Source organism: Strongylocentrotus purpuratus, unplaced genomic scaffold (assembly GCF_000002235.5).
Source record: "Strongylocentrotus purpuratus isolate Spur 01 unplaced genomic scaffold, Spur_5.0 spur5_scaffold_18, whole genome shotgun sequence".
Lineage (NCBI taxonomy): Eukaryota > Metazoa > Echinodermata > Echinoidea > Camarodonta > Strongylocentrotidae > Strongylocentrotus > Strongylocentrotus purpuratus.
Window position 1 is genome coordinate 32632528 of NW_022145603.1, and position 11360 is coordinate 32643887.

Genomic DNA, 11360 nt, shown 5'->3' on the forward strand with positions numbered 1-11360 from the left:
CATGACATCCACTGCCCAAGAGGATAAAATCCCCTAGAACGATGTGTTGGTCTCGATCGTCTTCAAACCTTTAAACGTGAGCCTTGTTGAATTATGCACATGATAATTCAACAAGGCTCACGTTAAAAAATGAATGAATGAATGAATGAATGAAGGTTTGATGAAGGAGCAAATGAAGAACTTCATTACTTAAACCACATATTAATGTTCAAAATTCGGAACTCTACTGTTCAATAACAGACCACCTCGATGCCGAAAATGATGCTCAAGTAACATTTTTAACATAATGAAATAGTAAAAGCAGGGTTTAAACAATAACAAAACCATTATTTTTTTGGTTTTTAAGTCCAGCATTAAATGACCTTCTGTAACGATAACCTGGACTAATATCACCCTTAAATACTTGAATGTGCAGGACGATTACAGTATACCCGAAATAGCTTGAAGAACTCATTCAAGATTCAGAATATACATTGATTGGGCAAATCACCACTGCTTTAGTTATTTGCTAATTTAATGGACTTCTGAGGAGTGTTTATATGAATTATATTTTCTCACCTGTAGACATCATACTTTGGAGTAACGACCTTAGTTGAGTTGGGTATGTCTGTTCTAAAAGCTTCTGGAGGCTTGTGACTGTCCGTGCCATAACACCCCTTACCAGATGAAGTTTGGAGATTGGTTGCAAGGCCAAGATCTGCAATCTGTACATGCCATCAACAGAAAGAGAAAATCCGTCAAATTCTTATCACACTATTCTAGACTGATTTGTCCCGAAAAGTAAAGGTACTACATATTTTGTTTGGCATGAAAGCTCATGTGATCTTTGTTTCCATGAAGGAGAATTTTCGGGAATCTTACATGATTCCCCATCTTCCTATAATAAGCTCAGCTGCAAGCTCCATTATGATGCGTGAAACGAAAATAGCATATCTTTCCAAAGACTATTGCATTTTGGCAAGTATAAATCAATATTAGAATAACAAAAACAGATTAGTTGAATGCTTTAGTGACAAATGTACACGAAGGTACGAGGGCCAGGAGAGGGGCACCATTTAACAAGATAGAGTTATTTAGATACTCCTGGAAACCTTGTCAGCACACGGTCATTGATGACGTATGATAAGGTCAGATCTTGGTGATTGAATTACTTGAATGATACAAAATATAAATAATGAAAACTATTCCATTCCACAAATATGTGAATGTTACAAATGCTTATAATAGCAGTATCCCCTCCCTTTGAGTTCATTGTATATCTGCAGTATTGCATAACTTATGACAGGAAACTGTGCAAAACAAATTAGGAATCTTGTAAACAACCTTAGAATGTGTATCGCTAATATGCACCTGAAGTCACAGTCAGTGAAGATAATGTAATTTGTTGCTAGACAAGATTAATTAGATATATAATATCCTGCTAGTCTAGACTGCAGTCCATAAAAGCTAAACATTTTAGTACCGTTATCCTCAAAATGAAGTTTGTCAGATTTTTCTATTTCGATCTCTTCAGACGGAAATAGTGAGATACTTAAACTTAAATGGACCTCCGAAGTTTTTCCTTCTGAGTTGAAATAAAGAGCAGGGCATTGTTTCATGAAACCGTCATAAGTACAAGTTCAACGATATCCCACTTAAATGTGTGTTAATTACAATACACTTGATCGATAGGATATCTTGAGTACTTATGATGGTTTTGTGAAATGCTGCAGAGATGACAGGTTAGGAATGTTACCTTGACATTAAGATTACGATCTACTAGAACGTTCTCCAGCTTGAGATCACGGTGAATGATATACTTGGAGTGGAGAAAATGCATTCCGCGCGAGATCTGATAGACCATCCTATTGGTCAGAGGCCAGAGATCAGGGTGGTGTAGCAATTTAGTAGTGCGGAAGTCCAAATGATCAGGATGCTGTCGCCATTTAGTAGTGCGGAAGTTCCAAAGAGATCCATTCTTCATGTATTGTATGACGATACCAAACAGTTCACAGTCGCATGCCTTATCTTCACACTGCACAAATCCTTTGATGGGGACAATGTGCTCACATTTGAGGGAATTTTCGTGCTTTTGAGCCTCTTTCTGGTACATCACCACTTGTTTCTTGTACATCTCCAATTGACGTCTATATAGGATAGTGAGAAGAAAAAAATAGTCAAAGAAAATGATATCTTACCACAAGGCATGAAGATTTGTTTTAAGAATTGAATATGGTAATACGCTAAATAAACGTCTCGCGCTCCTAGTGTAATCATATTTTGTGACACAGGGAATAATACAAAGCCAATTATAATACATTTCTGTATCTTATAAGTTCCAATATTCATCTGTCTCTCCAAACTGAAATTTATTTAAAAAAAAAAAATAATAATAATAATAATAATAATAATAATAACAGTTATAGGACACTTTATACAGACGTTTCAAAGCCTACAGGTGGTACTGTCTAACTTAGTATAATTATTCAACATGTTCAATACCTTAAAAGCAGCAAAATAAAATAAAATATTACTAATAAAATACAATACAAAACAATTGAGTTGAATGAAATTAACTACTTGTGTGCGCCTCCAGTAAACTATAGCTGATTAAAAAGGTGGGTTGTGAGAAGCGTGCGATTATCATGATCTTGTCCCCATATTTGCAGTCAAAGCTCGTTTTACCCCAGAGTGTGCTTTATTCAGAGATATGTCTATGAAACTCGAGTTATTATGTTCTTATGTTTTACAGCAGAGGCCTGTAGTTTATTTCAAGTTCAAAATTTTAAGATTATCTCAAATATTTCTCTGTTGTATGAGATGTGGTTCTTTATTGTTTTAAAGTCAATAATGAACATAAACAACTTTAAATTTGCAGTGCACAACGGAGTGTAAAATCAACTAGAACCACATGTGAAAAGTTTATTAGTAAACATAACCTGTATCCAGAAGATAATGCTAAATTCAAAACTATAAGGGAGTTTTGTATGGGAAAGATGCAGCCTGCATACACATAACCTTATGCAAGCCTCATGCATGGACTTAACATGAAACATTGATTGAAAGAGCATAAAGCTCTCATTTATTTCTTCCAATATGTACTATCAACAACAAAAAAGTTATGTCATGTCAAACAGTATGTCATGTTTACATCAATACATTTGATTACAGAGTAAAACATATATATGAGCAGCTATTAATACAAAGAAACACAAAGAAATAAACGAAAATGGTTTCCCGAAAAAAGCTTCGAACATGATTGGCTGAGAGATCTTAACAGCGAGTTTCATTGGAGAATCAATGAAAAATGGGCATGTAGGGGACATAACCTACAAAAGAATAACATACCCTTGACATAGTTTTCATAATACTGATTAAGAGGGATGTTAAGGGCATGTTAAACGTCGGACACATAGAAGTTAACAAAGTTTTCAGAAAAATGCTCGAGATATTTGGAAAATGGCATTCCTCTATGGGTCAATATGCCATTTAAACAAAATATTTTTACTTACTCTTTACCAGGTTTAGCAAGCTTCACAGCTACATCACCATGTACTGCATGTACAGCCTTGAAGACCTCCCCAAAAGAGCCTCCACCCAAATGGCAGCCTTCGTGATCCCTTGCTTTCTTCTCATGGAAGGCACATTGTTCCCCACTGGAGTCTGTTACAGTGAGGTCCGCCATCACAATGTTTTTAAGAATCACTTCTGGTTGAGGAACAGACAAGAGTGAAGAAAAGAAATACTCAGCAGTCATTATTATTATTATTATTATCATTTATTCGACCATACATAAAAAGCAGATATACAATACAGCATGGAAAGAGAGAAGTACATACATATAAATAAGAATGAAAAAACACATACAAAGAGATATAGGAGCAGGAAGTGGGTCAGGGTGCACAAAAGTAAAGTTCAACATTGTTGCCCGGAGGCATGTGCCCCGCTACAAAAATGAATATTCAATTAATCTTTGTTAAACACAATACTCAGGACCGTTTACAAGCAGCTTGCAGCTAAACTATGTTCTGGATACCGATACTGTATATGCACTTGTAATAATGTAAATGTATATAGTAATCTTTTTTATGTTGCTAACATTCCAGGGGTTAAATCCACCATGAATACAACCTAACGTTAGTTGTGGTGTAAGAAGTAGTATTTACTAACAAAAAAATAGTCAAGTCTCCATGATTTTTTTTAAAGTTTATGTTGAATTAATTTCACAATTATGATAGTATTTCCACTAATGACGGGGCTACCCTATTGAAATAATACTATATAAATAACTGAAATGAAATATAATAGAATAAACAATACAATTACATTAACAAAACTTTAACATGGCCCTCTCACACAAAACTTGTTAACAATAATAAGTAATAATACTGAAAGAAGAAACTAAGATCAATAAGTTTGATCGTTTATATATTGCTTTGTTATTGAATTAAGGAAATTTTGATTTCTAATGTCTTTGTATCAATAGATAGATGGTTGTTACAGACGCACACATACTCGATCAAACCTAAAAACGGTGTTCCAAATAGTCTCCTTCGAGTAATGATTAGATCAAATGATACTTAGACCATAATATTATGGTTATCAGACAAAATGGGATTAGACGGAATTGAAATAGACCAAATGAAAGTATGGACAAACGGGAATATGCAGTTTAGACCAAACAGGAAATGGACTTATTGGGTTTAGAACACTTGATATTAGAAAAAAAAGTAATTCGACCGAATGATAATGGACCAAATATTTATGGGACCAAAATGCAAGAAATATATAGATTGGACGAAACGGCCATTTTACCAATTTGTTACAGACAAGCGGCTATCGCCATGCCGGTAAATTGACTAGTACGATGATAGTTGATACGTTAATTGACCATGTTTGGCGGGTATATCGGGTTTACCCGGGTAAACTGGATGTAGACTAAATGAAGTTGAACGAACTGGGTACTGGACCAAGTGGAATTTGACCAAACGGCAATACAACATTTATTTTCATTAAAATTCGTTCAGTTACAGGATCAGGAAAATTCGATAATTTTGGTTTCACAATGTGGGTAAGGGGAGATGAAGAAAAAAAATCATTATTTAAAGGATTGAAAGATTTGTTTGTTGTTTGTTCTTGTTACCAGCCCAAGAGGGGGGGGGGGGGTTAGCCCCCTAACCCCCCCCCCCCCACCCCCCGTAGATCCGCCCCTGATAACAATAATAACAATACACGGGCCGGCTTGTTTGTGCGTATTAACACCAACACGAAAAAGCCAACAAAAATCCAACATTGGCGTTGGCTGGAATTAAACGTATAAAGCGCTATCATATTTGCTCAAAGGCTGGTTCAGAATTATCGAATATTTGTCGGCTTCACAAATATTAGAAATGATAATAGGCCTACAGCCTTTTCTGAACCGATTTTGATCAAACAAAGATGATTTTAACATTTAAATTATATGCTCTTTCAAATTTTTAATTCAGTTTTTCATCAACTCTTGACAAAAAAAAAATGTGTAGCACCCTCTATACCAAAATCCAACTATCCCTTTAAGACTTAAGCATTATGAAAGTTCGGTCCCTATAACAAAAAAAATATCGCTATTTAACATGGTAAAGACGCCTAGGATCACTGTTAAATGTGAATCATACCTTCAGCTCGTTCGTCTTCCCTCTGCTCTAGTTCTTTCTCGAGATACTCAACTACCTCAATATGACCATGGCCTGTTGCAAGAAGAAGTGGTGTGTGACCAGCATTATCGGTCCTCTCAATCTCTGCTCCTTGACGAACGAGGTACCGAACTATAGCAAGATGACCATTGCCTGATGCAGCATGAATTGGTGTATCACCATGATTATCGCAATTCTCAATCAGTGCCCCTTGACCAACGAGATACTGAACTACATGAAGACGACCTTTTAGTGATGCACCGTAAATAGGTGTCTTACCATCAACATCAGGCTTATTAATATTTGCTCCTTTACTTATGAGATACTTAACTACATCAATATGACCTTTGGCTGATGCAATAATAAGTGATGTCGAACCTTTATTATCAACCTTCTCGACCTGTGCTCCTTGACCAACGAGGTACTCAACTACGTGAAGATGACCTTGCTTTGATGCCGAGTAAAGAGCTGTATTACCATCATCATCAAGCTTATTAATCTTAGCTTTGTTACCAACGAGACACTGAACTACATCAAGAAAACCCCAACCTGATGCGAAGTGAAGTGGTGTCGAACCACCGATATTGCCTTTATCAACATCTGCCCCTTGATCAACGAGATACTGAACTACTCCAAGATAACGATTAGTTGATGCATATAAAAGAGGTGTATTACCGTCTTCATCATACGTGTCAATGTGTGTTCCTTGACCAATCAGATACTGAACCTCATTAACATCTCCATTTGCAGCTGCCAAGTGAAGGGCTCTATAAGTACCGGCAGGCTCATTTGCTGCTCTTTCTGCCATATTTTGATATGTCTGTGGACCAAATTGTAAACAAATCTTATAGATATTTCTTCGTTCTAGACCATATCGTGTTCGTGAAAGTTACCTTCGAGTTCAGTAAATCGTTCTTGGAAGAGACTAGATACATGAAGTTACCCGCGTAAATATTCAATTCACTTCTGAATGACAAACGCCTATAAACCAAAACAACAACAACAACAACAACCCGCTCTGCAGCCTTCTCTTTCTCTGTTAACCTGCAGGTTTAAACAATTCGTAGCCTACTAATTGATATGCATTATTACGGCAGAGGAATGCTTCTGATTTAATGAAGAAATGCGTGCGAGCACAATTGAAATGTTATGATTAAAGAATCCGTCTGGGATAGTCCTGTCCGTCTGGGTACAAGTTTGATATATCCACGATATTCGTCTGATATCTTTCACATAAGCCAACGTGCTCCGGACCATCCAAATATACCATCAAAAGCCTGTTCCTTCAAAATGAAATTGTAAGTTGTCAAAGCAAATAACAAATCAGTGCATAAAATTGTTCCACGATAAAACGCATATAATTTTTCTTAAAATTTAGCCTCTCTGATTTTATCCGAAGAATTTACCTTGTATTTGATAGTATATAACACAAAGGTAAGAACTAAATAATTCATTTGTGTCTGTCCACAGTTCCCGATCAAACTTCATTGATTGAACAGTCATGGAGAAAATGGCGGATCCTTTTGTGAGAAATAGGCGTTGTTATGTAGAAAATCATCACGACAGTACGTCACCTCGATGGAATGTAAGCGAGAGTAGTAATTTACAAGAGAAGATATGCACGGTTGACTATTTAGAATGAGCCGAAACCAGCTAGTCGCAGTGATATTTACCTACAAAATTTATATTGAGCTTACCCACTTGATCGCAAAAGTATTTCATTTTCCCATGATTAAATCCAATTGAAAATCAATTTACATTTTCTGTATTAGTTTGAATAACGCAAGAATGGATGTATCATTCACAATTATTATTATTGTATAATCGGGAAATATGACTGTTAGTGCTATTTTGTTTTCTAAACACAAAATCTTTCCTAAAATCTGCTTCCAAAATTACCGTACTTTATTTCTTTAATACGCAAGAAATTCGGCACATAGGACCATTTTATCAAAGCTCTTTTGGCGTTACTTGAGCTAATTTGTCTACATTTTTAGATATAGGCTACAGCCCGCGAGACCGGCATTTTGTCTATCTTCTTCTATGTATTTCTTTGTTTCGTCGGTCTATCGGGCTGTCGGTATCTGTCATAAAAAGGAATTTTTTCAAGGCAAGAAGGGAATTATTTTGTTTAAGCACTGGTAGGAAATGTACTACTCAAAGGACAGTTAGAGGTAGTCAAGCGGAGGATGCATTATTGCATAAATTTGCATTTAAGACACACAGTCTATTGGGTTTTTGTTATTGCATGTTTTTCAGTTGGCTATTGAATGTAAATTGAAATATAAATATCTTACATACCTGGGAGGTTGGGGTGTTAAAGAGAAAGTTCATTGATTTAAAAAACTAACTTTATTGTCAGTATTGCAAAGGTGACACTTTGATTGGAAAAGGTTTTCAAAATTCAATGCTTGGTTTTCGAATTAATAATTATTATCAATTAAAAAACCCTTAGATACAGCCTGGCATTGCACCTGAAAATCTCTCCAATCGTTGCTGAGATGTGTGTGACGTCACATGTTGAACATGATTTGCACGAGCAGATCTCGATGTCCCATAACATCTCACACATTTTCAGTGCCTGTTTCGTCATCTTCTCTTCAGTTATTTATCTTACTTCTTGATTCTTAATATATTGCCTCACTCTAAACCCCGCGCATGGTATTTTTTTGATGAAAACTGCAAGGATAAGAAAATAAAGGAATCCGTCGCTTGTAAACAAAATAAAACGCCATCGCATTTTCAGCTGCATACACCGCGGTATGTTCGGCGTTTCAAGAGGGAATAAATGCCGTCCATGCTATCATTCCGGGTTCTTTTTAATTTAAAAGTGTGGTTTCTTTGATTGTTCATTAACCCCTATCCTGTGTTTTACACACATAAGAATTTAGATATCAGACTCGGTTTCATATCCCTTTCCGAATGGTGTAAAATTCCATCACATTTATACACCCTAAACTCATTATAATTTGAGAAATAATAGCATTGCAATTATGTCCATTCTTCATGGGATGTCGTTTGCTTGGGCAGGATCGGTTCATATTGTGACGTTATTAAAACGTCGTTACTTTTCTGGCGAATCTCACGTATATCCCAGATGATATGGAGGTGGTTTTATTTGTATTTTTGTATAAATCACCCGATATGTAGTTGACCTCAAACTTGTACGATGGCCATTTGTTAGCTTACCATTTTCTAGTGATACGTTATTTGCCATATTTGTGATTTTCTTTGAACCTGCACTTTAAGGCTCCAGGCAAGGAAGGGTTAAGGGAATTTGCTTAGAAATAATGGGCAGAACCCTTCAATGCACGAGGTAGATTTTATAAAGTAAGGCAGCAGAAACATTTTCTTCTGAGAGATCTCCATGTCGGGGCGAGATGCGAGCCAAATCTGCCATGTTTTCGATTGAAGTATTAGACACTCGTCAATAACGAGCTCTGTCTGCCTGCACGCAGGCGCGGATCCAGGATTTCTTAGAGGGTGAGGGGGCCCAATTCGCATCACCCCCACTCTTACATGCAGGCCCCGCTGAACGTTTTTCAAAATACTTAAGTATTTACGATCAGGTAGAGCATAGCATAGATTGGCGTGGGGTCTAGGAGGCAAAGCCCCAGCGGGGATCAAGGGGCGCAGAGGGGGGTATGGACATTAAATAATTACAGTCAGATGAGCATATTTTGATACCTTATTCATGGCACTGGCTGGTCACTAATTGGCGTGGGGTCCAGCCCCCTGAAACCCAGGGATTTGAGGCATTTTATAACGGTCAGATAAGCATTCAAGGGCCCGTCTTAGGCCCCCGGGTCGAGTCGAGGGGGCAGAGCCCCTAGAAACCCAGGGGTTTTAGGCAATTTAATTATGGTTAGATGAGCATATTTATATTTGTGAAACTGCATGGCACGACACTAATTGGCCTGGGGTCAAGGGGGTGGAGCCCCAAGAAGATCGGGGATTTTACGCATTTTAAAACGGTCAGATAAGCATTCAGGGCCGCCTTAGAACCCGTGGTTGGGTCGAGGGGGAGGAGGCCCCTGAAGCTCAGGGGTTTTAGGTATTTAATTATGGTCAGATGAGCACTGATATATTTGCGATACCTTATATGTGACACTGGTAGGACACTAATTTGCGTGGGGTCCAGGGGACGGAGCCCTCGGAAACTCAGGGTTTACGGCATTAAACTACTGTCCAATGAGCATCTAGGGGCCGACCTAAAGGCCCTTGGTGGGGTCCAGAAAATTGAACATGTTTTATTACTTACATCATATTTTTATGGAGAGACAATGCTATTATGTCAATAACATTTTCTAATATGTTATATATAATGTGTACCTAATTTCTGTGTTGGCGTTACATTTGCAAGTGTCTCTCCTTTCTTTATATTCTTATTGCTTATCCTTGATTTGTTACTCTCTTAGGTGGAATCCAGAGGGCAGCGCCCCCGAAAGCTTAGGGGATTTAGGCATTTAATCACGGTCTGATGAGCATTATTTCTTTCTCTCTTTCTTTCCCACTAAGTCCGATCGAGACCGACAAAAAAAGGCATGAAAAATATTGAAATGGAGAGGTCCACGAGGCCAATGACACAAGACACTGTCACGTGAGTGATTTTTTTAAAAATTATTTTAACTGCTACCTAATCAGAAACCACAATTTTATTGAGGTATAATGATGTTTTAATCTTCAGCCTTCAAATCATGGCGTTAAAAATCAACAGAACATAAACAATTTACTATAGTACATAACTTTAGGACAGGGTAGCTTCCATCTGGTGAGTCCCTCACAGCTCCGGGTCGCTTGTCCAGTCTCTATACTTGGTACACTTCCCCGTCGACGATAGTAAATTTGTTTATGTTCTGTTGATTTTTTTTGTCGGTCTCGATCGGACTTAGTGGGAATTCGCGGTATTCACCTTTTGTCAACATTGGTCCCTCTTGGAGCTTGTGTCATTGTCTGTCCATCGGGCTGTCGCTCTAGTGAACCGTATTTAGTTTGGTAAAGTCGGTCTTGTGGGCTCTTAGACAAGTAGGATGGCATGAAATGACCAAGACGATCCTGCGCGCACCCGTTGCACCCGGCGGTGTTCTTTAGTAAAGTTTCAGAGCCCCCGGAAGCTCAGGGGTTTTAGGCTTTTAATTACGGTCATATGAACATTTTTTTTTTTATACCTATTTGTGATACTGGCAGGACACTTGGCGTGGAGTCCAGAGGGCGAAGCCCCCGGAAGGTCAAGGGTTCTAGGCATTAAATTACGGCCAGAAGAGTATCCAGGGGCCCGCTTTAGGGCCCTTGGTTGGGTCCAGGGGCAGAACACCCGGAAGCTCAGGGGTTTTAGGCTTTTAATTACGGTCAGATGAGCATTTGTTTTATACCTTATTTGTGACAAGTAGGATGGCATGAAATGACCAAGACGATCCTGCGCGCACCCGTTGCACCCGGCGGTGTTCTTTAGTGAAGTTTCTATGGTTCCAAAATAACTTACATTACATAGAGTAGGGAATAACATGAACAAAATTAATGCTTTCTGATACATACAGTAGTTGTAGATATTTCGACTTTCAAACAACTTGACTCCCTCCATGAAGGAACGTAATGTTTGACTTGCTTTCAATTCCACGTGTATAAAAGAAAGAAGGAAAAAGGTCATCAACTCATATATGAAGTCTTTCCTCCCCCTTTTTCTCGTTCTCTTTGTGTTGTGGAGTGGGG

The 11360-nt window shown here is 37.9% G+C and overlaps 1 protein-coding gene across 1 annotated transcript; it reads right to left on the minus strand.

Moving 5' to 3' along the window:
- Positions 1-1645: 1645 nt before the first annotated feature.
- On the minus strand, positions 1646-6459 carry LOC100894018 (serine/threonine-protein phosphatase 6 regulatory ankyrin repeat subunit B-like). Its single transcript, XM_030988946.1, has 3 exons — positions 5634-6459; positions 3492-3687; positions 1646-2126 (listed from the first exon to the last, which is right to left on the minus strand). The coding sequence occupies exons 1-3, from the start codon at positions 6457-6459 to the stop codon at positions 1646-1648; spliced, it is 1503 nt and encodes a 500-aa protein (XP_030844806.1).
- Positions 6460-11360: the final 4901 nt, after the last annotated feature.

Bases quoted from the DNA above. Each gene is read 5' to 3' on its own strand.
- LOC100894018 (XM_030988946.1), bottom strand. From the start codon at position 6,459: ATGGCAGAAAGAGCAGCAAATGAGCCTGCCGGTACTTATAGAGCCCTT. The intron at 3,688-5,633 runs GTATGATTCACA...TTCCTCAACCAG, and splicing joins GGAAGACGAACGAGCTGAAG to AAGTGATTCTTAAAAACATT. The intron at 2,127-3,491 runs GTAAGTAAAAAT...TATCCTATATAG, and splicing joins CTTGCTAAACCTGGTAAAGA to ACGTCAATTGGAGATGTACA.